At 53.4% G+C, this 25,187-nt stretch overlaps 12 protein-coding genes across 12 annotated transcripts, besides 5 other annotated features; 5 read left to right on the forward strand and 7 right to left on the reverse strand.

Moving 5' to 3' along the window:
- Nucleotides 1-138: 138 nt before the first annotated feature.
- Nucleotides 139-2,929, reverse strand: EKO05_0000965 (translation elongation factor 2; the record flags this gene model as incomplete). The annotated part of the gene is made up of 4 exons (XM_038936843.1): nt 139-2,588; nt 2,657-2,714; nt 2,811-2,826; nt 2,922-2,929. The coding sequence occupies 4 exons, from the start codon at nt 2,927-2,929 to the stop codon at nt 139-141; spliced, it is 2,532 nt and encodes an 843-aa protein (XP_038803507.1).
- A 514-nt stretch (nt 2,930-3,443) lies between these two features.
- Nucleotides 3,444-3,582: a tandem repeat.
- An 11-nt stretch (nt 3,583-3,593) lies between these two features.
- Nucleotides 3,594-3,677: a dispersed repeat.
- Nucleotides 3,678-3,707: 30 nt separating this feature from the next.
- Nucleotides 3,708-3,797: a tandem repeat.
- A 344-nt stretch (nt 3,798-4,141) lies between these two features.
- Nucleotides 4,142-4,343: a mobile genetic element.
- A 300-nt stretch (nt 4,344-4,643) lies between these two features.
- Nucleotides 4,644-5,166, reverse strand: EKO05_0000966 (uncharacterized protein; the record flags this gene model as incomplete). The annotated part of the gene is made up of 2 exons (XM_038936626.1): nt 4,644-5,056; nt 5,106-5,166. 2 exons carry the CDS (start codon nt 5,164-5,166, stop codon nt 4,644-4,646), a joined length of 474 nt encoding a protein of 157 aa, XP_038803508.1.
- A 1,569-nt stretch (nt 5,167-6,735) lies between these two features.
- Nucleotides 6,736-7,240, reverse strand: EKO05_0000967 (NADH:ubiquinone reductase (H(+)-translocating); the record flags this gene model as incomplete). The annotated part of the gene is made up of 2 exons (XM_059635539.1): nt 6,736-7,067; nt 7,177-7,240. The coding sequence occupies 2 exons, from the start codon at nt 7,238-7,240 to the stop codon at nt 6,736-6,738; spliced, it is 396 nt and encodes a 131-aa protein (XP_059491522.1).
- Nucleotides 7,241-8,506: 1,266 nt separating this feature from the next.
- EKO05_0000968 (uncharacterized protein) lies at nt 8,507-9,902 on the reverse strand (the record flags this gene model as incomplete). Its single annotated transcript, XM_038936783.2, has 2 exons — nt 8,507-8,773; nt 8,832-9,902. The coding sequence occupies 2 exons, from the start codon at nt 9,900-9,902 to the stop codon at nt 8,507-8,509; spliced, it is 1,338 nt and encodes a 445-aa protein (XP_038803510.2).
- A 185-nt stretch (nt 9,903-10,087) lies between these two features.
- Nucleotides 10,088-13,372, forward strand: EKO05_0000969 (ATP-binding mismatch repair protein; the record flags this gene model as incomplete). Its single annotated transcript, XM_038936832.1, has 2 exons — nt 10,088-10,217; nt 10,281-13,372. The coding sequence occupies 2 exons, from the start codon at nt 10,088-10,090 to the stop codon at nt 13,370-13,372; spliced, it is 3,222 nt and encodes a 1,073-aa protein (XP_038803511.1).
- A 789-nt stretch (nt 13,373-14,161) lies between these two features.
- EKO05_0000970 (Sterol 22-desaturase) lies at nt 14,162-16,003 on the forward strand (the record flags this gene model as incomplete). Its single annotated transcript, XM_038936390.1, has 4 exons — nt 14,162-14,324; nt 14,405-14,555; nt 14,665-15,907; nt 15,962-16,003. 4 exons carry the CDS (start codon nt 14,162-14,164, stop codon nt 16,001-16,003), a joined length of 1,599 nt encoding a protein of 532 aa, XP_038803512.1.
- Nucleotides 14,583-14,614: a tandem repeat.
- Nucleotides 16,004-16,654: 651 nt separating the features above from the next.
- On the forward strand, nt 16,655-17,942 carry EKO05_0000971 (Beta-glucosidase; the record flags this gene model as incomplete). Its single annotated transcript, XM_038936982.2, has 2 exons — nt 16,655-17,399; nt 17,470-17,942. The coding sequence occupies 2 exons, from the start codon at nt 16,655-16,657 to the stop codon at nt 17,940-17,942; spliced, it is 1,218 nt and encodes a 405-aa protein (XP_038803513.2).
- A 700-nt stretch (nt 17,943-18,642) lies between these two features.
- On the forward strand, nt 18,643-20,861 carry EKO05_0000972 (uncharacterized protein; the record flags this gene model as incomplete). Its single annotated transcript, XM_059635540.1, has 3 exons — nt 18,643-19,809; nt 19,863-20,660; nt 20,709-20,861. The coding sequence occupies 3 exons, from the start codon at nt 18,643-18,645 to the stop codon at nt 20,859-20,861; spliced, it is 2,118 nt and encodes a 705-aa protein (XP_059491523.1).
- Nucleotides 20,862-21,028: 167 nt separating this feature from the next.
- On the forward strand, nt 21,029-21,733 carry EKO05_0000973 (uncharacterized protein; the record flags this gene model as incomplete). The annotated part of the gene is made up of 1 exon (XM_059635541.1): nt 21,029-21,733. One exon carries the CDS (start codon nt 21,029-21,031, stop codon nt 21,731-21,733), a length of 705 nt encoding a protein of 234 aa, XP_059491524.1.
- A 947-nt stretch (nt 21,734-22,680) lies between these two features.
- On the reverse strand, nt 22,681-23,554 carry EKO05_0000974 (uncharacterized protein; the record flags this gene model as incomplete). Its single annotated transcript, XM_059635542.1, has 2 exons — nt 22,681-22,713; nt 22,763-23,554. 2 exons carry the CDS (start codon nt 23,552-23,554, stop codon nt 22,681-22,683), a joined length of 825 nt encoding a protein of 274 aa, XP_059491525.1.
- A 264-nt stretch (nt 23,555-23,818) lies between these two features.
- On the reverse strand, nt 23,819-24,708 carry EKO05_0000975 (uncharacterized protein; the record flags this gene model as incomplete). The annotated part of the gene is made up of 3 exons (XM_038936594.2): nt 23,819-24,417; nt 24,478-24,534; nt 24,582-24,708. 3 exons carry the CDS (start codon nt 24,706-24,708, stop codon nt 23,819-23,821), a joined length of 783 nt encoding a protein of 260 aa, XP_038803515.2.
- A 100-nt stretch (nt 24,709-24,808) lies between these two features.
- Nucleotides 24,809-25,161, reverse strand: EKO05_0000976 (uncharacterized protein; the record flags this gene model as incomplete). The annotated part of the gene is made up of 2 exons (XM_059635543.1): nt 24,809-24,957; nt 25,068-25,161. 2 exons carry the CDS (start codon nt 25,159-25,161, stop codon nt 24,809-24,811), a joined length of 243 nt encoding a protein of 80 aa, XP_059491526.1.
- Nucleotides 25,162-25,187: the final 26 nt, after the last annotated feature.

A 25,187-nucleotide genomic window follows, 5' to 3' on the forward strand; every position in this document is an offset into this window, starting at 1 on the left:
GACGTTTATCTAGCTCTGGTGCTCCAACAAGGGAACCATGCCTGTCGTGCAGCGACCACCGGCCTCGAACAGGCCCACGACTGTCCAACTCCACGAGGTCGAAACGAAAGGAAATCTAACACTTTTGATTTCCATCGCTTACAACTTGTCGTAGTAGTTGTTGACGTCAGGTACCTCGATCTTGATACCCTTGCGCTTACGCATATCAGCCACAATCTTACCGGGCAGCGTGGTGTTGTCAAGCGGCGAGCCACCCTGGAGAACCTGCCAGTGGTCGAACACCAACTGAGGGAAGGCCTGACCAGCAGTGTTGGATCGGAGATCGGCAGTGAAACCGAAAGACTCGTTGACGGGCAGGTAAGCCTTGATGTTGAAGAGGGGAGTACCGACACGCTGGTTCTCCTCGAAGACGTGACCTCTCCTGCGGGTGAGCACACCGTAGATGCCGCCCATGGCCTGCTCGGGAACCTGGATCTCGACAAGGTAGACGGGCTCCTGGAGGGCGGGCTGAGCGAGCAGAGTAGCAGCGTACAGCACACGACGGGCAGTAGGGATGATCTGACCACCACCACGGTGAATAGCATCAGCGTGAAGAGTGACATCCATAATGTTGAAGCGGACTGAACGCATGGGCTCCTCAGCAACGGGTCCTTCCTTGGTGGCCCACTGGAAACCAGAGACAACAGAGTCCTTGATTTCGTTGAGGTACTGGACAGCCTTGGTCTGGTCGACAAGCAAGTTGGCACCAGTGGTGTCGGGACCGAAGCACCAAATCTTACGGGCATCGGTAACGTCCCAGCCGTGCTCGTCGGCAAGAATACGGGCACGAGCCTTGAAGTCGTCACGGGGACCGATCTTGCCTGCCTCGATGGCCAGGGAGACCTCCTCATCAAGGGGCTGAGCAGTCACGTAAAGACGGTTGTGCTTGTTGGGCGACTTGGACAGAGCAGTCATGCTCGATGTGCCCGCAACGGTCTCACGGTACTGGACAACGGGGTCGGAAACGCGGAGAGGGACTCCAGCGTGGTCCTCCTCGAGATCCTTCAAGCAAATCTCCAAGTGGAGCTCACCGGCACCGGCAACAACGTGCTCACCGGAATCGGAGATGTAGGTCAAGACGCAAGGGTCGGACTTGGAGAGACGCTTGAGACCTTCGACGAGCTTGGGAAGATCCTGGGCGTTCTTGACTTCGACGGAACGCTGGACAACGGGGGAGACGGAGAACTTCATAACCTTGAGGTTGTGAGCAGTCTCGTTGGTGGTGAGGGTACCAGACTTGAGCAAGAACTGGTCGACACCGACGAGACCAAGGATGTTACCGGCGGGAACATCGTCGATGGGCTCGACGAAACGACCCATCATGAGGATGGTACGCTGGATGGCCTTGATGAACAAGTCCTCCTTCTTGCCAGGGACGTAGTTGGGTCCCTGGATGCGGACCTTGAGACCGGAGCGGACAGTTCCGGAGAAGACACGACCGAAGGCGTAGAAACGACCCTTGTCGGAGGTGGGGACCATCTTGGAGACGTACAACATGAGGGGACCCTTGGGATCGCAGTCGCGGATACCAATGGCGTTGACGTCGTCGTGGGGACCCTCGTAGAGAGTCTCCATACGGTACTTCTGCGCGGTGGCGGGAGAAGGAAGGTGGAGAATCATCATCTCGAGGAGAGCATCAGCAGCGGGAAGGAACTTGCGCATGACAACCTTGAGGAGCTGCTTGCCCTCGAGGTCCTTCTCGTCGCTGGTGAGCTTGATCTCAAGCTTCTCGAGGAGAGTGGGGATCTCGTCGGTCTTGAAGTTCATGACGGCGTTGAAGATGCGGAAGATGGGGTCCAAGATGAACTGGTTGAAAGCACGCTCAAGGGGCTGACCGTCGTGTGTGCCAACCTTGGTCCACTTCTTGGTCTTGGGGTTGAAGTAAGAGTCGCCCCAGAGACGCTCCATCATCTTGTTCTTGTCAACACCAAACTTCTTGGCGTAACGGGAGGCGAACTGGCGGATGGTGAAAGCCCATCCGTGCAGACCGGAACCGAAAGCAATGGTACCCTTCTCGGGGTAGACCTGGACGTCACCAAGCGACTTGTCGAAGTAGGTGGCGATGACGACGTTGACTGACTCGATGACACGAGAGAAGTTCTGGTACAGGTCCTCCTTGGAGACCTGGAGCTCGAGAAGAGCGCGGTCGACCTTGTTGATGATGACAACGGGCTTGATGCGCTCACCGAGAGCCTGGCGGAGCACAGTCTCGGTCTGGACGCACACACCTTCAATGGTGTCGACGACGACAAGGGCACCATCGGTGACACGGAGAGCGGCAGTGACTTCAGACGAGAAATCAACGTGACCAGGCGAGTCGATCAAGTTGATCAAGAACTCGTTCTTCTCGGTCTTGGTGGGGATGTCCTTGAGGTCATCGGCGTCCTGGAGCTGGGCGAACAGGGAGATGGCGGTGGACTTGATGGTGACACCACGCTCCTGCTCGTCGGCACGGGTATCGGTGAAACGTGCAGAGCCGGCGTTGGCGGCCGAGATGATACCGGCACGCTGGACGAGCGAGTCGGTGAGGGTGGACTTGCCGTGGTCGACTGTGGCGGGGCACGTCAGTTATCTGTCCTTGCACGCGGCGGAGTGTAGTGATGGCGATGCTGCTTACCGTGGGCAATGACGGACATGTTACGGATGTTCGCCGGGTTGTCCATGAGGCCACGGATCTGGTTGCGCTGTCAGTATGGCGTGTTCCTGATGTTGCCCTCTCGATAGTGTCGAATATCGTCGCATGGTGCGGGGCATGTGTGCGCGCAACGTACCTCCTCGGTGGTGAAGCTGAAGACATGTTAGCATCGTGCTCTGTCCGGCTGCAATGGCTGCATCGAGGTTTTTCACATCTCGAGTAGCAGCAGCGGCGTGGCGAGACTTACTTGACCATTTTGGCGGTGTTGTGGCTGTCTTCTCTTGCGAAAATTCAACGGTGATGTAGTGGACGAATGCCTCGCACGGGAGGGTTCGGTTTCTCAAAGGTTGCAGGAGATGTCTCTGGCGATGGGACCAGGACACGGAACGCTCTCTGCAAGATAGAGGCTTTGACGTTGGCGTGCGTTGCAACGAGAAAAGAGAGAGGGCTGCGAAGGTTTTGAACCGTGGTGCGGGGCAGCTAGCCAGCAGGCGCTAGCCACATTTAGCGGGACAATTTCTCTCCAATCGCCGCCAACGCAACGATGCATTCATGGCAGCCGCCCTTTTCTGCGCCGTGTTCATGCTACGGAACTTGAAGCTCGCCGGTGCTGCGATGCCTTCGATAGCAATGCTCTTGCACGTGTGACGCCTCGCCTGTCGGTTTGTGGTACAGGCGACTCGGTGACTCTACTCTCTGATTACACACAACGGCCCAATCGCCTGATTGGGTATCGGTGAGGAAACACCGTTATTCCATAGATGGGGCTTTACTAAGTAATTACTTAGTAATTTCTAAGTAACTAGTTAGTAACGCTGAAAGTAGCTTAGCGTTTTAGTAATTACTTACTAGTAACTACTACTTGATAATTACTAAAAACAAATCCTTAATAAGTACTAATTAGTAATGGTAGGATGTTACGGGTATCTACATTGTTTGAACCATAGTTGATCTTTCTAATAGATTACTATACCTTTTTTAGTCTGTGTAGCTAAGGTAAGTTACCGTAAGTCTAAGTCAAGCCCTTACATCTTTACTAACTAGTATTAATAGTTAATAATCTACCAAATTTAGTAGTGACTATTTACTAAATTAGTGTTACTTAGTAATTACTAATTAGTAAATCTGCCCAACTTTGCGTTATTCCATGTCCTCGAGCATATGCTCCTGGTCCCACCGTATTCCATGTCCCGGTCGCAGAAGGGCGACCTCATCAGACTTCGCGAACCTCGACGGCGTTCTGCGTCGTCTTGCTCCCGACTTGGTGCACCCAAACTGTCCATATCGCCTCAACTGCGGTGTGGGCCAGTCTAGAGGCATGAGGTGGAGCCCTCGAGGTGAGTTTGATCAAGATCACGTGCACTGCACGATCAGCAATCAATTGCCGCCTTCCATGTCCGCTAAGCCCGTGTACTGGGGTTTTCACTTCCACGCTCTATCTTGAGTGACTAAACACATTGCTGCCTCTGTCAGGCGCTGGGCCCGGAGGTACCTCTGCCACTCTTGGCGAGCTACCATGGGGCTAGTCAGCCCGGACTATATAAGGATGTCGGAGGTTATCGCTGATACACCAGCGATTAGTCTCGTTACCACATACTACGTACCTCAATACACCTGCTATCCTCTTCAACCCTATCCTCCCTCGTGATCGCCTTGTATACTCTTTACAGCCTCATCCACATTGCATAGTTTGGAGAACGAAGTGTATGGATCCTCCCATTTATGAGCTTTACCTCGCACTGTGCTGCGGAGAAAGGTCGCCTCCGCCTTCGTCTGCCACATCACTATATATATTCGAATCACATGGATCGCTCACACTTGTCCAAAGGACGGCAAATCAGAGCTCAACGAGTGCATTAGTGAGAACGAGCTCAAGGTTGTTCACATTTACAAGAAGCCCTATATACAATCCACACAGCATTAACACATTAGCTTTCAACACCTCCCACCGTTACCGCTACCTCTACCTCTAAGCAATCCAGCGCTTAGCCAGACTCTGCGCCGCCTTTGCGTCCTCAGGGTTGTTCTTGGCCAGCTCTGCGAGAATGCTGGCAACGTCGTCCTGCCTCTTCTGGATCGCGCCCTTGGCTGCCTCGGCGTCCTCGGGGTTGTTCTCTGCCAACGCAGCCAGGATCGATGCAACGTCGTCCTGGGGCTCACGCTTGGAGGCGGTGGGCTTGGTGCCCTGGCGAGCGGCAGCTGCGTCGTCGGGGTTGTTGGCATCAAGAGCAGCAAGGATGGAGTCGAGGTCGTCCTGAGGTGCGGGGGCGCGAGCGCGAAGTTTGACGTTCATGACGGCCGCGGCGGCTTCGGCGTCTTCGGGGTTGTTCTCGCGAAGAGCCTCGAGGATGGAGGCAACATCGTCCTGGGGGTCGCGCTTGGCTGCGGGCTGTTAGTGACGTGCTCGTGAGGCTAATCGGATATAATCTACCAGACAAGGCAAAGACAGCGCTGGAGAAAGCTGCGGCGGCGACGAAAGTAGTGAACCTCATGGTGGCTGGTTAGGGTCGTTGGACGATATACGGTATGATAGAATAGATCGAAAAGAGCTTGGCCGGCAAGAAGATTACAAGATGGTACGAATGATGGGATGAATGATGGGATGACTGGCTCCAATTGACCTCAGGATGCTGGCAATATATACGCCTCCGACATAGTCAACGCATAGCTACGCTTTGCTGCAACAAAGGTCGAAGCTTGGTATCAGTGTCTAACACGGTATCAGCCAGCTGCGACGTCTCAGAGGAGTCGGAACAGCACATCTGCTGCAACAGACTAGGATGCGCCAGATTGTTTAGTTCGAGTGCTGCGGTTTGGAATGCTCGTGTAGTCCATGTTTCGGGAGCAGCCTCACCACGTATCAAGAGCGGAACTGAAACATCGCGACTTCAGCAGGCCTGCGGCAACGATAGTGCATATGACGATCATATCACCAGCATGCAGAGAGGTAAAGAACCTGGCTGCAGTGCTTCGGGCGTACTACGCTCTTCCTGGTCGCAGCCGGGATCGATTGCGCCGCCCGTGGGGTCACGTCCCGTCTGTAGTATCCTGCCCTGCACGGATTCAAGCTCGTTAGCCTCTTTGTTTGCAATCACGGTGTATAGGTTATTCGTTTGTGCGGCACCAAGGTCGTCTTGACGGTCGAAGATTCGGTCGACGGCGGTTCACGGCAGGGAGGAGCGATCGAGAGCATGCCTGCACGGAGCACGGCATTGAGAAAGGAGCTAGAAGTCTGTTGGTTTTGAGGTCAGCAAAGTTGCCTCGAGCATCGGTACTGTACATACCAGGTCAAGAACATGCTTGCTGGAGCTGTCGCGTCAGCATCTCTATAAGACAACAAGCGCTGGCGGGCAGCGATAGACACAGGAGCCGTCGCTGTTGCGTTTAAAAAGATTAGTGTTTAACGGTCTGCAGTTATAGCAGGTGTGTACTGTGGTGGCCGTCGTCACCCATGGCATGGTTCACAGCTTCGAGTTGGGTAGCGAGGCTGGTGGTGAGCGGGGGGGACAGCTGAGCTATGCTCGGCTTGCGGAGGAGCGAATTGGCGCCCGAACTTCGGTCGTCGAGGTAGTCCAGCATACATTCGAGCCATGGAGATTTGCTTGAGGCCATCCCAGCCGTTGCGTTGCGCGTTGACCGCCCTCGTCGACGATAGGCCGGTGAGCTGAGGTTGAACAAAGCTTGGCGGTCCGCAGCTAAACAACTGCATCAGCTCCTGGGCTCCAGCGTTGGTTGCCGGCCGCAGGTCATCAGATTCACATCGAAAATGTTCTCCATGTTTTGCAAATGTTCAATCAAGTCGATTGAGTCGGGTATTAGCTCTCCACACGCGTCACTGCCCCTGCTGGAGCTTTCGCATAGCCTCGGTCAATGGGGAGAAAAGGTTCAGTGGTAGCTTGCTCTTCAGATTGCTCGTCTAAAGTACATGTTTTACACAATCTGACCGGCCACTAGAGGTAGAAAGGAGGTCGTCCCTATGCACACACCCATCCACAAAAATTTCCATCCAGCGACCCAGACCGTTGACCCAATGTCAACAAAGCCCACTCTGACGCACATATCTATGCGACGTAGAGGAGCAAGAAGGACATCATGAGGGCGAAGAGACCAGTAGCCTCAGCGAAGGCGAAACCGAGAACGGCGTACTGGAAGAGCTGACCCCTGAGGGAAGGGTTGCGGGCAACACCCTGGATGAGGCCACCGAAAACCGTGCCGATACCGACACCAGCACCGGCAAGACCAATGGTAGCAAGACCAGCACCCTGGATCTTAGCGGCAGCGACCATGGCGGCAGCGGTGGACTCGGCGACGATGCCACGCTTCTGGATGACGTTGCGGGCAGCGTTGTTGCGGAAAGCGGAGCGGGCAGCAACGAGGCTGTTCTGGGGGCGGGCTGCAGGATAAAAGTCAATGGCTGTTTGATGGAGCTCAATGGCTTCAATTGATGGCTTTTGATGCAATTGCTGCGGATGCAGGCGCTTGCTGTCAGGTTGACGACGTACCAGCGGTGGTGAGGCTGCGGCTGGCCACGCGGGCAGCGCCGAAGGAACGAGCGATGGCAACCATGGTGATGGTGTTGGTCGTTAGGTGGAGATGAATTGGGTGATGAGAGGTGGATGGAGGGTGAGGGAGGAAGCTGCGTCGCTGCGATGTTGGCTTTTTCGCCAAGGCAAAGCTATGGGCGCTAAGGCCGTAAACGGGGCATCCTCCCACGTGACGGCTTCTGCTCTGCTTCCAACTCTTCCCGACATCGCCTCGCCAACAATCTTATCACTTCTCGTCGTGGCAGGGGGTCTATGCGTCTCTCGCGCCTTCATCTTCATAGGCTCAGACGTCGACCTGTCCTGCGCAGCACCGTCAATGGCTGCATTGGAGTTCTGTTTACCTCTTGGTTCAACCCCACGACGCCGAGTTCTCCACACTTAACAACACTGCACGATAGACACAATGTCGTGCACCAAAACACAATGGCACGTTGTAGATCTAATGCTCGGTGTTTTCATTCCTTCCTTGCAACTGCAACAACCACGAGATCAGGTAAAGATTGCAACTTGAGAGTAGTGCCCTACAAAAACACTATAATTATCACCGAGCAGCAACTGGATTAGTCGCTCTATTGCCTGCTCCCTCTGTCTTTATCAAATCCCACCGACCAAGTTGATTGTCACCATGACGGTTAAAGGGGATTTACGTGCATCCTATACAAGGGATTACTCGACCCGGCTACACATCTCAAGTCTAAACGATGAACCCTAGAACTAGTTGTTTAGTTTAAACGTTTCTGTATGCATGCCAAACTGTAATCTTCTGTCATCTTGTTGAGTGATGCCTCTTCAATCTTGTATCTATTATTTCTCGGATTCTGGAGTATCGTGTGGCTCTTCAGCAATGCAAAGGATATGCTGCTCATGACATGCTACGAAGGCAGTCTTAAATAACTCCTGCTAGACTGAATTGATGCATAACACACAAGTGTGTAGCCTTTTCTACCACACGCTAGAGCGTGTTAAGGTTTCGTGGTCGCTGCATGGGCATTTGCGCCTTAGTTATGACTTGGAATACAACTCACAACTCACAACCACCCTCTGCCACCTTTTTCTTTGACGAAATAAAAATTCGTTACTAGCGCTATATTTCTGACGTGGAACTTAACATCTGGTCAAAGGACCGATGATCGTCGATTGTGGTGTCTGTTAGTTCGAGTATAAATGCTGTGTATGAAAGCAGGACAGGATGGCTGCGCCAGCTTCTCAGTGTTCTATCAAGTCCGAACCGTTTGCTATTCACAATCGAGGTCTGCTCCATGAACGCAAAATTCTTTCAACCCTCCTATTACAGCCTTTCGCACAGCACATAGGCGGCTGCTGCGTTGTAGGGGCACCCGATGGGCCATGCAAAGCCCTCGACAACTGGTGATTTGCTGTTAGTATCGTGTAGCACGTTGCTGGTTCCCCATCGCTCTGCGAGAAACGAATCCTTGCAATTGATGTAGTATCCACCAAGGCGTCTGAAATCGTCTTCAGACAGTTCATCGCCCTCGATGGGAAGTATCCAAAAGTCCTGGGTCCAGTCATGATTGGGGCGCTGTTTGCATTTTTCCTGTTATTGGTCAGTAATGAGATAGACTAGAGATGAGAGGTTCTGCCAGAGTACTTACGTAGTTCCATTGCTCTTTGGTGAGCTGGAACAGGCCGGTGTAGGTTTTGGGAAACGCCATGAGTCCGTCATCTTGATGTGTTACTCGGATAGTGGTGTACTCGCGTTCATGCATCAGTTCGTAGATACAGGTACGCATGGCTTGCAGCATATTGATGATGCGAGCCTGCAAATATACGCTATCCCATTCCGATCCACTTTTCAGGTCTGACATAAGGACGATCTCGACGTTTAGCTCGCGCGGGGTCGATGTTCGAACCTTGGATCGAAATCTTGCAAGAGACTCCACTGTGCGTCGCAGGAGCCGCTCCTCTTCAGCGAAACCTTCAAGCCGAGACCGCAGGATATCGCTAGGAGATGATCTTTGTACATCGAAGTGCTCGCATTTGACACGTATCTGTAGATCGGAAATGTAATCGATCGGAACGCAGTCGACGGCCATTTCTTTGGAGCTCAGCTTTATGGAAGTGCATAGGCTGTCCAAACCGCCTTCGACATTGCAGACAGAAAAGCTGTTGCTCTTGTAGTACACTTGTAGCGTCTCAAGCGCGACATTTTCGCCCATGTAATCAGGGTTGAATATGTGATTCTCGGGCATGAGAAAGTCGTCTTGTGGGTAGACGTCGTGATCGGTCCGTATGCGCCCATCTGGCAGGATAGTTTGAGCATCTACGTGCGAGAAAAGCCATGTCTCTGCATGCTGCTCGTCGGAAGAAGGTTTGATCTGATCTGCCTCGAGTGTTCGCTCGACGTCTCGTTCGAGTAGATCGTATTTCCGGAAGTGATAGTACGGTCCAATTGGTATCTGCCGATCTTCAAGGCAGATGTAGCAGTATATTACATCTCGAATTTCTCGGGGGAGCTTCTTGTACATCAAAGCACTGAGACTTAAGCAGTCTGACCTGGCACTGGACATGAGACTAAGGAAGGCCGCTTTCTTGTCCTCACCAGCTGCACTGGTCCTTGGATAAACGTTAGGTGAGCTCATTTTTGATGGTGAACTGCACTTGCTGCTCTTTTCGATTTGGTAGACTGGCCTGCAAAGCGTCTGAGTTGCTTTGGTCAACCACATAAAGTCCAGCCATCTTGATCAGTCGTCCTGTTGTCGAGGAGTGCTGTGCAGGTGTAGGGTAGCGGCTGGCCATCGAAAAGGAAATGGCTAGCGCAGATGTCTGATTGGCCACCCCACAACGCGTCACAGGCGCGACTGCGCGTGAGGTCATTGTGTCTTTCTGTACACGCACACAATGGGCTGACATGGCCACAATCAAGCCCATTGAGGGGCGCTCCGTCCACCAGATCCAGTCCGGGCAGGTCATTGTCGACCTGCAGTCGGTCTGCAAAGAACTCGTCGAGAACAGCATCGATGCAGGCGCCACCTCGATCGGTACGCATTCTTGCCGTCAATGCTGATGACTGATCGCTCCGTGAAGGCTGACTGGCGATGCAGAGGTCCGCTTCAAGAACAACGGTCTCGATGCCATCGAGGTACAAGATAATGGCGCCGGCATCGCACCGGCCGACTACGACACGATAGCCCTCAAGCACTACACGTCCAAGCTCTCCACCTACGACGACCTCACATCCCTTCAGACCTTTGGCTTCCGCGGTGAAGCGCTGTCTTCGTTATGTGCGCTCTCCAAGTTCCACATCGTCACGGCCCGAGCAACCGACGGCCCAAGAGGCACCAGACTTGATTTCGACCAGTCTGGGAAGCTCAAAGGGACATCAATAGTGGCGGCCAAGCAGGGCACGACAGTCGTAGTGGAGACGCTCTTCTACAACCTGCCTGTGCGGCGAAAGGAGCTGGAGAAGAACATCAAACGGGAGTACAACAAGGTGCTGGCATTGCTGAATGCATATGCATGTATCAGCGTAGGCGTCAAGTTCTCTGTGACCAACCTAATGTCCAAGGGGAAGAAGACCATCGCCTTTTCCACCAATGCCAACCCCAGCACAAGAGTGAACATCTCGAATGTGTACGGAGCAAAGACGGTTGCAGCTCTTATCCCTCTCGATCTTGACTTCAGCATGGAGCCCTCTGATCGACCAGGCCCTACACAGAGCGCTAGAAACCGGAGTACACAAGAAGACTTGGGGTCACGGAAAGTCAGGATTGTCGGCCACATTTCGCGGCCTGTTGTTGGCGAGGGACGCCAGACGCCAGACCGCCAGATGTTCTTTGTCAACTCACGGCCCTGCAACCTACCTCAAGTAGCCAAAGCTTTCAACGAAGTGTACAAGTCGTACAACACAACACAGTCACCCTTCATCTTCGCCGACATACAACTTGACACCGAAGCATACGATGTCAACGTCAGCCCGGATAAGCGGACAATTATGCTGCACGATCAGATGACCTTACTAGAGAGCTTGAAGGAATCTTTGGCCGAGTTGTTTGCTGGTCACGATCAAAGCGTGCCCCAGGCGCAGCTGCTCGGGAAGCAGCAGTCTACCTTCAAACCACCATCCATGCAGTCTCGAGGTAGCACACTATCGGTTGCAGCAGATGACCGCGGTGATGTTGACGTTGCAGTCGAGGCACATTCTGAGAACCGAAATAGAGAGAGCGTGCGTACAAATGCTGAGGCGCCGAATGGTGCTTTTCCAGGTTTTGTCAAGGCAAGTTTGATCGAGAGCTTTGCAGAACGGGATGCCCGAGATCGAGTGGTCAGACGGCCGTCCAGGCGCCACCCAAGCAGTTCGCCAGATAACAGTAAGGCGATAGAGGGTCATCCTACAGGGAGGCGGCGAAGTCTGTCACAGGAAGCAGACCGCACGGCGAATGAGCCTCGTCAGCGATCTCAATCACCATTGTTCGAACCCGAGCAGCCGGGATCACCGTGTCGAATTGGGTTGGGGCCACCTCCCAGAGATGTGCAGGACTTCAATGCTCGTATTGCGGCTATACATGCGCGACAAGTTGAGCGTGAGCGATCACCTAGATCGCCAGGCCCCACCCCGGCAGACACTACGAACGACGAGGAGCCTATTCCAACCGTCAAGCAAACACCTCAGAAAGCGTTTCCGCAAAGCAGTATACAAAACGCCTTCGATCGTATGCGTCCCATGCGAACACCTATCCAGCAAGCGACAGTCACCGTGGGAGACTTTACGACAACAACCACTATTGGAAGTGGCAGTCAGTCAAGATCTGCTAAACGAGCAAGGATTCATACACCTAAATTTTCCTTGACCGGTACACCCTTGAGCCAAAACCCGAAAGTGTCACTGTTCACGAAAAGCCTTCGAGGCTTTGCAGCGCCTGGTACACAGACTCAGGGTAGTGACGAAGAAGAGGATGAAGATCAGAACAGCAGCATGCCAATGACATTGCATACGCCCACGCGGCAGATGCGAGCGGTATCAAAAGCTTTTGAAGAGCCTCGGACCGATGACCTGATGGAGTCTTCAAGTGCGCCACCACCTCCTGAAACCGCGGTGGAGCAGCCGCTCGATAGCGACGTAGCTATGCCTGATGCTCATGAAGCAGAGGGTTTTGATGGAGAGTACATCGATGAAGAGGAGAAGAAAGCTCGCGAAGAGGCGAGAATCGTGCGGCTAATTGCTGAGGCCGAAGAGGCAGCTGCTCGCCCAACAGAGATGAACCTTAAGCGGGCGAACAAGCTGTTCAAAGTGTCTCACAACAAACACTCGACTATTCATCTTGAACGCGTTGTCGAGACGGATGTCACATCGATAGCGCGGCATCTTCGCAATATCCAGGCAGGCTTTGTCATTGCAGGAGCAGATACAGGCGCAGCAGCCGCACTACCCACGAGCACGCAACTAAACAAAGAGGACCCGGAAGAGCGATTGAGTCTTACGGTGAGCAAGGCGGACTTCAACGAGATGCAGGTCATCGGCCAGTTCAATCTGGGCTTCATCATCGCAGTTCGACCTCCTACCTCCACATCGCCGACCTCAGACCTCTTCATCATCGATCAGCACGCCTCAGATGAGAAGTACAACTTCGAACGTCTCTCCGGCAGTACTGTGCTCGTCTCCCAGCGGCTCGTACACCCGCATCCTCTTGAACTGACAGCGGTTGAGGAAGAGATCATTCTGGCCAACGAACATTCCCTGACTGCCAACGGGTTCATTGTTGAAATGGATACGTCGAACGAGGAGCGCCGCGCTAAACTTACCAGCCTGCCAATGTCCAAGGAAGTGACGTTTACTCCTACCGATCTCGAAGAGCTTCTCGCCCTAGTCATTGACAACCCACCGTCGTCCTCGACGTCAACGTCAGCGTATATTCCCAGGCCAAGCAAAGTGAGAAAGCTGCTGGCGAGTCGCGCATGCAGGAGTTCAGTCATGATTGGCAAGACGCTGCAGACTGGGCAGATGGAGGGCATTGTAAGACACATGGGCAGTATGGACAAGCCGTGGAGCTGTCCGCATGGACGGCCAACCATGAGACATTTGTACGGGTTAGAAAGGTGGGAAGGGTGGAGTGAGGGCGACGGGGTGGTTGGTGTCGACGTACGGGGCGAGAGGGCGGATTGGGCTGGGTTCTTGAACAAGCATAGAGTCCGATAGGATTTACGGAGCTTAAACTGCATTGTTGGGGCATACGCACAAGCCTAGATCTAGAGAAGATACGCGTAGACAAAAGTGTATTTCTAAGGACTAATTCATTGTCCGTATTTCATCGTACGAGGCGCGTACTCGTTCTCCGCGTATAGGTTTTGTGGATGCGCCAATGAGAGAGAGCGCGGTACGAGCACGCAAGCCGTACAAGCTGGTGTACTCCGAGGGCAACGTCTGGGTCACGGCATGATCATGTTGCGAGTCGATCCTATTTGTGGAGAAGATGTGATGCGCTGGAGTGACACGGTCAGGGCGCAATTTACCATCAGTCAGCGTACATGGCTGCAGCCAATCACCAGCATGTGGTGCCTGAAAAAAAGGCGAACACCGGGGAGAGTTGTTGCCGCGACCGTTGATCGTGGATTCGGTCCGGTCGCCGTCGCTCACGTCAAGACTCTTGTTTGAGATTTAGGCATGGTGAGATCCACAGCATGGGAATCTTCACGGCGGCTGCTTCGACAGTCGTGCTGGACACGCATCATGCACGTCCGGTGCAAGCATGCTAGCGGGAAGGCCGAGAGCCGGGAGGCCGAGAAGCAGACTTCGGCGACTAGGCAGGACTAGGCATAGTGTCGACGACAGGGCTGCAAAAGGAGCAACGATGAAGGGTCAAGGGTGGCGCCAAGCGGGCAATTAAAGACTGGAGGGGGCCCGCGGCAACTGTGCAGACAACACTTTGTCCTGGTCCTTGACGCCTCTGCCTCCTTCTGCGCACTCTTGCGATTGTCACCCGACGACATGGCGCTCAACGCGAGTTTCGTCTCGCCCACGGCTGATGCAAAAGTCGCCCACATCATCACCCAGTTCGACACGGCCGGTCTGCTCTCCACCGTCTTCAATGGCCTCACTTTCTGGAAGGCGGCGCTCGCGCTGCTGGTGGGCGCTGTTCTCTACGATCAGTGTAAGTGGCCATAGTAAAAAAAACAAAAAAGAGAAGACAAAAAAGGAAAAGTGAAAGACAGCCTTCTGACGGCGCTGCAGTCATGTACATCTGGCAGAAGGGCTCCATCGTGGGACCTGCCCTGAAGACGCCGTTCATGGGCCCATTCCTCGACTCGGTCAACCCCAGCTTCACAAAGTACCACGAGAAATGGTCGTCTGGCGCGCTGAGCTGCGTCTCCGTCTTCCACAAGTACGCCTCCTGCTCCCGCTCCCGCTCTCGTTTTCGTTTTCGTCTTCGTCTTCGTTCTCACCATTGCTCGTGTGCTCTCTGCGCGCGCATGCTAACCGTGTCTCAACAGGTTCGTCGTCATCGCCTCGACGCGCGAAATGGCCCGCAAGATCTTCAACTCGCCCGCGTTCGCCAAGCCCTGCGTCGTCGATGCCGCCTACAAGCTCCTGCGCCCGGAGAACTGGGTCTTCCTCGACGGCAAGGCCCACGTCGACTACCGCAAGGGCCTCAACGGCCTCTTCACCCGCCAGGCGCTCGAGCAGTACCTCCCCGGCCAGGAGGAAATCTACAACGAGTACTACAAGCGCTTCATCGAGCTCTCCCAGGTCCAGCACAAGGGCGAGCACATCCCCTTCATGCAGGAGTTCCGCCTCTTGATCACCGCCATCAGCTGCAGGACCTTTGTCGGCCACTACTGCTCCGAGGAGGCCGTCAAGAAGATTGCCGACGACTACTACCTCATCACCGCTGCCCTCGAGCTCGTCAACTTCCCCATCATCCTGCCCTTCACCAAGAGCTGGTACGGCAAGAAGTGCGCCGACATGGTCCTGGACGAGTTCTCCAAGTGTGCTGCCAAGGCAAAGGTCCGCATGGCCGCCGGTGGTAAGAAGGAGTGCATCCTCGACTTCTGGGTCGCCAACATGATCGAGTCGGAGAATTACCGCAAGGCCGTCGAGAAGGGCGAGAAGGTCGAGAAGCCCTCCATGCTCATCCGCTGGTTCACCGACCTTGAAATCTCCATGACTCTTTTCACCTTCCTCTTCGCCTCCCAGGACGCCACCTCCTCCGCCGCCACCTGGCTGTTCCAAATCATGGCCGACCGTCCCGAGTACCTCGACAAGGTCCGCCAAGAGAACATTGACGCCCGCAACGGCGACATCCACGCCGAGATCTCGCTCGACGCGCTTGAGAAGCTGCCCTGGACCCGTGCAGTCGTCAAGGAGGTCCTTCGCTACCGCCCTCCCGTAATCATGGTTCCCTACCTCGCCAAGAAGGACTTCCCCCTCACTCCTGAATATACCGTTCCCAAGGGCTCCATGGTCATCCCGACCACCTACATGGCCCTGCATGACGAAGAGGCTTACCCTAACCCCGACTCGTACGAGCCCGAGCGCTGGATCACCGGTACTGCGGATCAGCAGACCAAGAACTGGCTCGTGTTCGGTACCGGGCCACATTACTGCTTGGGCCAGACATACGCGCAGGCCAACCTGATGCTCATGATCGGCAAGGCTAGTATGATGCTTGACTGGAACCACAAGGTTACCGATCTGAGCGAGGAGATCAAGGTGTTCGCCACCATCTTCCCTATGGTAAGCCTCGTTACGTTGCTTTTAGACGCAGGACCGTATACTAACACGAACCAGGACGACTGCCTTCTTACCTTCAAGGAGCGAACAGCGGCATAAACACACAGCTTTAGCTCGTCATGCGCAACTTTTAGCGATTCTCTGCATTTGCATTCGGCGCACCTTATTCTTGGTTCTTTGGGGCAAGGCGAACGTCTTTTCTCGTCTTTGCCCCTTTTAGATGTAATGATTGTACACCCTGTCACCTGTCAAAAGGTGGGGGGGCTTGAGATGATTTTAGGGTTCTGGTATAGGGACATGATCACGCGTACTGCACGCGGGGGCGAGAGAGACTAGGGGGCGAGGAGGTAATGGTAGGAGCAGTAGATGATATCAAGCAAATGTTCAACGTTCAACCAAGCATCCCTAGGTCTTACTGCGTGGCGTGCTGTCTTGGTTCTTGATCTGACTGGCTGAAGATTGTCATGTGCAACTGAGACATGCCAAGCATAGATCTGGGAGCTATGACCTAAACTTTTGGACGCGACTACCCTTCGTCACCACCTGCTTCTTCTTCGCTCCACGCTTAATATATGATTTTCACGGCGCAGAGATTATAGGAAATAGTCCTGCGACTTCATCGATACTAGTCTTTGAACCATAGGAGACTCACCGACTAGACGACTTCCCCACCTGGGGCCTTACTCGCAGCGCCCACCAGACATATACAGTCACTGGCACTACAACACGACCAGCGCTGCATCCTCCGATATGGCGCCCTCCGCCACTCCCTCAGAACACGAGTCTTCACGCGTCGGACCCCACCCTTCATATATTGAGATCGCCAAACCCTACATCCTCCAGTCGCGCATCCAAACATGTCTCACCTCCCTCTCCATGACCGACGCCAAGGAAGATGCCGTGCGCCTGCAAGGCGTGACGTGGATCGACGCGGTACGCCGAGCGTTATCGCTGCCAATCCGCACATTCAACACGGCGGTCATCTACTATCACAAGTTTAGGCTGCTGCACGGGGACAACGAGTACAACTGGGCGGATGCGAGCGCGGCAGCATTGTTCACGGCCTGCAAGATTGAGGACACGCTCAAGAAGAGCAGGGAGATTCTATGCGCGAGTTGGAATCTAAAGGTCGGGCCTGGAGAGGCGCTGAGCAGCGACGATCCACGGTTCGAAAACCACTCCAAGCAAATCATCGGCCTAGAGAGACTCATGTTGGAGAGCGCCAGCTTTGACTTCCGCAACAGATATCCGCAGAAACTCATGGTCAAGCTTGCACGAGCGGTCAAGTTCGATCAGCACAACGAAGCGAAGACGGCCTGGAATTTGAGCGTGGATCTGTACAGGACGTTTGCGCCGCTCAAACAGAGCACGCCGACGCTGGCGATTGCGTGCTTAGAGCTGGCGGCACGATTGCACGAAAGGGATGCAGAGGCGCTGGTGGACAGAGGCGCGTGCAGGTACGCAAAGTGGGCTACAAGCAGAGGGGAGGTCATGGGTACGTCTCTAATCCCGCATCTCTAGTATTTGTGCGATGTTTAAAGGGCGCACAAGCTAACACACGCTAGAAACACTTCTTGACCTCCTCGATCTCTACACGCACCACCGCTCTTCGACTTCAATCGGCCCCCTCTACCCCCTCGAAACATTTATAAACATTCGTATCACCCTCAACACTGAAGCTTCGCGCCTCTCACTACCTCGCTACACTCCCTACGCCTCCGAAGCGTCTGCCTCACCCACTGCCTCTTCCACCCCAAAGACAGCCACAAATGGCTCAAAACCTCAACCACGAAACGGCATCGACACAATAAGTCCCAACACCCCTGATACCCCAGGAACGATCTCTCCCGGCCAGCCGCCAGCTAGTGCAATCGGCGTGAGAGGTCAGAACGGGACGGTCAGATTCATGCTGGACGCAGCGCGTGCAAGGGATGAAGCCGTCGAGGTTGACAAATACCACAAGATCGAGGAAGAAGAGTACGAAGTGGAGGTCCCTAACGACCGGGCTGATGATGCAGAAAGGCGCAGGGTGCGTTAAGTATGCTATTGGATCTTGCAATTTGAAATTTGCGTCTGAAGTCTTGCGTGTTGCACTGCAGAGCTTGCACGTGCATACTGAACTCTGACAATAGGGCAAACAAGGAAGAGAGGGCGCGAGAAAGTACCAGCAGACGTCCAGACAGTGTGAGCGCGACCACAACGAGGAGCAAAACACTGCAGTCACGAATTGCCACGCGGCCTCGCAACGATACGATGCTACTTGGAGTGCTCCATCATCGGCGAAACAAGCACCCGTTCAGCGTCGCGGCTTTGCAGCCTCGTCTAATGCGCTGCTTATTGGGTTGAATGGGCGGGGGAGACGGCTCGCGTGGGCAAGGCTGAGGATGGCGCGGGGAGAGAAGAGCGTATGGTGAGATGAGATGTTCGGTAGTGCGAAGCCTGCGGGCGAATGGACCGATCGATGCTCAGCATGCTACCAGTGCATTCCAAGTCGCGACTGCAACATGCAGAATTTGGCTCGCTTGTAGCCTCGAGCTTCCAGGCGGCAGGCGCGAAACGGTAGAGACGAGGAGGGGCGAAGTGCAAGCGTGACGTATCTGACAAGCCACTTTCACGACCAGCCTGTGCAAGCGTTGTTCCCACCGATTATCAAACCAACACGATTCTTGTCTCATTCGAAGCTTTTCACCCCGTCCTCTTCTCTGACAAACGATGCCAGCACCATCTAACCTACAGATATGATGAAATTTACGCGCGAAGAGACCGCGGCAGCTCTTGATCAGCTGATCCCACGGCCACCGTTCGATAATATTTGGCAAATGTCAGAAGCCGAACTTCTATCTGTTCAAAAAGTTCTTTGCTTGCACGAATCTTATGGATCATGGGCGCAAAGCCCTCGTCTGTACACATTGTTGCACATGCTGCAATGTGACCAGACAGTTCTCGACCAATTGCAACGCGCAAACATCACCGACTTCTGGCTACCCATTGACGAACCGACACTCGTCAGATTCGGTGTTAAGATCAAAATTGCGGACTTTCTTCGTGTACAACAATTTGTGCTTTCAGATCCCATCTACATGAGCAACGTAGTGCTGCTGGAAACATCGCAAGTACATCGGCACCTACAGTCTGGCGAGGAACATCTCTTGGACATGGAGCACATCAACGATGGTGCGTCTGCAAGAGTGTTTCGTGTGAAACACAAAGTATCAGGTAAGATATTTGCGTGCAAACGTGCTCCTCGCGGCATCATACGATTTCAACAAGATCGTCTCCGGCTCTTTGTCCAAGAACTGGATATACTACGACGTCTGAACCACCGACACATTATTCGGCTCGTTACAAGCTACACTGATATGGACACATTCGCTCTTGTCCTACATCCTGTAGCCGATGAATCTCTCAAATCTATGCTCAACCGCCCGCTCTCGGTGGCAGAGCTTTCCATCTTGCGTCAATCTTTTGGGTGTTTGATATCGGCCTTGGTTTATCTACACGAAGAGCGACAAGTGCGGCACAAAGACATCAAACCCGACAACATATTGCTGGACCGTGACCGGATTTACCTTTGCGATTTTGGGATATCTCTTGACTGGTCTGAAATCGGAGAGGCCACTACCCACGGGAAACCGTTCCAACGAACAATTGGGTACTGTGCACCTGAGGTAATCAGTTGGCAATCACGCAACGATGCGTCAGACATATGGTCAATGGGCCGGGTATTCTGCGACATGATCACCGTTATAAGAGGATGCTCACTTTCAGAGATGCTGGAGCACAATGGAGGAGGGTTGTACGGGATTTATGAAAACCCCGAAGCTATGAAAACCTGGCTTCTCGAGCTCAAAGACGAAGACAGCTGCTCTGCTGACAATTTACCTCTTGCATGGGCTCAGGATATGGTATGTTCTATCACATATTGCAGGAGTTCATACCCCGTGCTTACTGTTGACAGATTGCCACTAGACCAGCAAGTAGACCGACAGCTAGCACCATGGCGGCGAGAATGCTTGCCGAGACACCCGATCCTTCTCTCTCCCATACCTATGTGGCGCCGTGCTGCCGAGTTCACCTAAAAGATCTCCCCAGCGCATCTAGCAGGAGAGTCATTATGCCGCGCTGTGCCCTCTCACTCTCAAACGTTGTCACTGTCATTGACCAAATGCATACGAGTGAGAAGCAGTTTTTATCTGCTCGTCGCGATGTCTCCAGCCCACGACCAAACAGTCCCGTCAAGTCACCGACTCAACAGATTGACCCGACGCCGGATTCTGCCCGCTTGACCAATCCCCCGTTTACCAATGACAAATTACCTCTTGTTCAAAATCACTCGCCTCAAAAGACTACTACCGCCAACAAGGAAGCTAATAAGACCGTTGAGAAAGGATTGATTAAAAAGTCACTCTGGAGCGATTTGTATCGTACAGGCGATGTTGTGATCACGCTCTCCGACGGCGACCACTCAGCCTCAGTTTGTATATCATGTTCGGTTGTCGATGCAGACTATCTACTGTTGACGTCCTGGTCTTGGGCTTTCGACGGGAAGTTTTATCGTCGAATACAGGAGATAGCACTTCTTTGGCCATCCAACACGAACACAGTCAAAATCTCTGAGCTGGGGTGTTACCCTCTCAGGTTGGATGAATCGGGGCTTGCAGAGGCGCTGCCACTGCGCGGACGCGTGTTCTGGTCCTGTCGAACGAAGCGTTGTATTAGCTACCATCCAGCATCGGAGGGAGCTGAGCTACACGATGTAGGCCGGCTTTAGTCCTACCATCAACGGCTATACTGATTTTGGCAGATGCGATTACGTTACATGGTAGATGTGAATACATACTACAGACTACACCCGTCGAATGTCGAATCCTCGAATCACATCTATCTCGACATCGACTTGAAGCAGAACAATGAACCACCCAATGGCATATTTGCTCTTCTCTACCAGCGAAGATAAAGGCTTTCAGCTTCCACGACAAGGCTTGGCGCGAGTTTTCCCCCGATAACGTCAGAGACTCCGGCTGACGTTGAGTATTAGATGACTTGAGTGTGCGTTACATCCAAGCTCCGCTATGGAATACCGATCTCTTCCAAAATCTCGTACTTAGACGTGGCAAGAAGGAGATGATCAAGGCACTGGTCACTACTCACACAAAAAGAAGGCCAGGTACCAAGTCCGACTTGACAGAGGGAAAAGGCAATGGAGTTTCCATTCTGCTGCAAGGGGGGCCGGGGACTGGGAAGACATTTACTGCAGAAAGTCTTGCAGAGCTTACCCAAAGACCACTGTACCGAGTGACGTACAGCGATATCGGAACCAAGCCGGATACGGTAGAGAAAGGACTCAAGGCAGTGCTTTGCCTAGCAACTGCTTGGAACTGCATCATTCTTCTTGATGATGCTGACGTCTTGCTTCAGCGATTCTCGAGAATGGATCTCGAACGCGATGCTTTGGTCTCGGCGATTTCACACATGCTAGAATACCATGACGGAATCATGATTCTTGCAACGAGTCGTCTCGATACCATCGACGAAGCAGTGCGATCACGCATACAATCAACGATCCACTACCCAGAGGTTGCAGGAGACGTTAGATTGGAAATATGGGACAACTTACTGAACCTGCTCAAAGAAGGAGAAGACGAAATTGACATATGGGATATAAGAGAATGGCTAAAATTCCATACGGGATTACGGCTGGATGGGCGACAGATCAGAAACGCAATAGCTACCGCACGACAACTAGCGCGATACGAAGAGGAGGGGCTGAATTCCCGACATGTTGAGCAGGCTATTGGTACCATTTTAGAGGCCGAGAAAGAAGTCTAATGTCTGCACTGGCGACAAATCGACAAGGTGTACAGGAGCGGCGAGAGCGGGGCATGGTAACCAGACGCGTGGAAAGAAGAGCGCGATGGATGGAACTGCATCTGCCCATGGGCTTGGAGATGTTGATGAGTGCGCATACACCGTACAACCCTCATATCATCTGCCGCTCTCCAAGGCTCCATCCATTTTCCACTTCCTTATACTTAATATATTCCCTCTCTATATCGCTCACATCCTGCAGCACATGTCTCTGCTTCTCCCTAAACGCCTGCTTATTCGCATTACTGCTAAATGGATAATCAACCGGTCACATGGTTATCCTTTGTCAGACTCATCTGCACCAACTGCTGGAACTATGGTACGATGAAGTACGCACCCGTCGTATTCTAGGTATCGGTATTCCACGCTCGCTCAAACGTCGTTTCGTGCCGCAGCTCCGTTGGACTGATTCTGTCAATGAACATCAGCAATTCTGCACCGTTACGCCGGACGATCAACGCGGGGTGAAAGCGGTGCTGCAAAGAACGCGACTCGCGCCGCGGGCCAGGGCGACGAGAGTGGTGAGATGGGACATGTGCATGGTGAATGGCAAACGACAGCAACTGGGATTCGCCCGTGGCGGTCTGGGGGGCGAGGATACGTTGCATGCGCATGGGAGCTGCAGCAGAGCGGTCTACTCATGGCAGCCATGTCACTGTGATCGGTACACAGGCTTGCACATAGATGGCGCATGCGGCCTGTCGTTCAGCTGAGCTGGACATGGAGAAGCCCGGTGCAGCTGCGCCTGACACTGGCTAGTGCGCTGACTGCCTGAGAATTGTTGCTTCCTGGGTAGAGTCTTCAGATGAAGCGTGAGGGGGAATTGAAAAGGCAAGGCTGGGTTGATCACACTCTGACGCTTGTTACTGACTACCTCTCGAATCTGAATGTCGTCGTCAAGTGCAAGTCTACTTGTTCGCAGCTTTGATGAGGTCCGCAGCCTACACACGTTAGCTTCCAAAACCCCCCTGGACAAGAATTCCGGCTCACCTTCTCTCCGATCGCATACGCGGTAGCCATGGTATGCGCCCCTGGGATCAACGGAATGATACTGCAATCCACAACCCTCAACCCCTTTGTCCCATACACTCTGAGCTCACCGTCCACGACACCGCCTAGCTCCCTTGGCATCATGGCCGCAGTGCCGACTTGGTGCGCGTTACTCGCGTACAACTTGTCCTGCTTGATGAGCCAGTCTTCTACGTCCGTGTCCGAGGGAAGATTTGGGCCGGGATCGAGTTCGACGGGTCCGAGGGGCGCGAGTGCGGGCGATGTGGCGAAGTGGTGGCGAAGATATTGTTGCATGCGGATGTGAAGTTGCAAATCGATGGGGTTGCTGAGGAGACGGTAGTCGACGATTGGTGGGCCTAAAGGATCAGTGGCGTTCAGTCGGATCGTGCCACGCGAGAAAGGCTTGAGGAGGATTGCTGTGCCGCGTGGCGAGCCCTGGAACAGGTGCTCGAGGATGGCAGACGTGTTGGACAAGAATGAATCGAGTAGGATTGACTTTTGGGCTGCGTAGCCGGCGACAAGTTCGGGGGGTGTATCAGCCGGAAGGTACTCGGAGGGATCTTGGACCTCGACCTGCTGCACCAGGGAGGTTGTGAGGTTACCAAGAAAGGCTGGTCCGGGGAGGAAGATGCCACTGCATACAATGTACGCTGCATATGGACCGGTGTTGTTCTCTTTATACTCGGCGATAGCTTCGTTTCTGAAACTGGCGTTCGTGTTGATCTGCGCGGGATTTGGCCAGATGTCTTTGGTGAAGTTGTATTGGCTCATGGAGAAGGAGTGATCTTGCAGGTTCCAGCCTACACCCGGCAAGTCTACGACGACATCCACACCAGCTCCTTGCAAGACGTCATGCGGACCAATGCCAGATAACTGCAAGAGTTGTGGCGTTCTGGTGGCTGCAGCAGACAAGATGACCTCCCTTTCTGCTTTGACGAGGAAAGTAGTGTTGTCGCCATACCTTGGTTGTACGACCACGCTGACGGCTTTCTGAAGCCCTTCAACCTGCTCAAAGTTGACCTTAACGACTCTGTGCTATGTCAAAAGATGGTAGTTTGCTCGGGGTGGCACCTCAAGCCAGTGGCCAATGCCTGCAAAGCTGCGGTTGTAACCCGTCTCAGGATTCATCGCAGTCGGAACCCAAAAGACACCATGGGCATCTCCGTTGGCGTGCTCCTTCTGCACCACAACGCCCTCTTTCTCCACCCATCCTTTCCACTGAATTCTCTGTCCGGGGTACTGGTAGGGCGGGAATGCTGCATGGATGGGTGTCGAGTTGCCCCATGCCCCCAGATCGTACGTCATCCCGAAATCCTTCATTTCTTGTGTAGGCTCGTGAAATGTTGAGCTTCTCTTAAAGTATGGAAAGATGCTATCCCAATCCCACCCCTCATTCCCGGCAAATTTGGACCAATTCTCATAATCGTGTCTACTGCCTCGATTGTGGAGCTGGCCATTGACGGCACTGGCCCCTCCAACGACACGGCCATTTATTACCGGGAAAGTCCGATTGTTGACGTTTGGTTGTGGCACTGAAGTGAGATTGTAGAGAAACTCTGGCGCAGGGACGTTCCATGGCGGCATGAACGAGTCATCGAGTGCGAGAGAGCCGAATTCGATCATGAGCACAGTATCTGCGAAGGTGAACAGTTTGATCAGCTGTGCGACTGCGTCTCAACTTCAATTGCCCTTACTAGTACCGTCTTCACTCAATCGGTCGGCTACCGTTGTGCCAGCAGTGCCTGCTCCCACTTGGTCTCATCAGAGTGGGTTTAGACCGTCGATCGAGTGTACTCACCGACAACGTAGTCATACTGTTTGTCGAGATCTGTGACACCGCGCTTCACAGTTGCACTTCTCCATTGTGTCGGTAAACTATTGACGTTAGTCAGAACCGCGAGAATCCAAAGCCAATGTGTAAACATCTTTGTGAATTTGTTTGTTATTTGACTTCAGGACATCTCTCTAGGTTTATGTACTTACACGTCCGCTTAGCGATCAGGCGACGATAATACAGTTTTCCTTTTATAAGGCGGGGTTTGCATAAAGTCCTGCAGCGACAGGGCACATCATTGGCCCATAAGTTTCCTTTCCTTGTACGGATGGAAAGGCCGGGTCAATACTGTAGCGACACGAGAGAAATCTGCTCTGATTATAATTTCGAGACAAGACGTCTAGGTGGAAGTCAGAGTTGGGTTCATGCAGCTACAAAAGGCCAGAAGCTGTATACCAAGGCGCCTGCATGTTGCACGCTTGCACACTTGCTGATGCTAGACGATCGTACCTCGAGCGAAAACTAAGCTTCGAGCTGTGATTCCATTGGTCGTCCGTGTGCATTCCGGTCTGCGATTTTCGTCTTCCCCAACTGCAGGCGGCATTGAGCCCACTTGCAAAAATAAACCGC

This window comes from Ascochyta rabiei, chromosome 1 (genome assembly GCF_004011695.2).
Source record: "Ascochyta rabiei chromosome 1, complete sequence".
NCBI classification, from domain to species: domain Eukaryota; kingdom Fungi; phylum Ascomycota; class Dothideomycetes; order Pleosporales; family Didymellaceae; genus Ascochyta; species Ascochyta rabiei.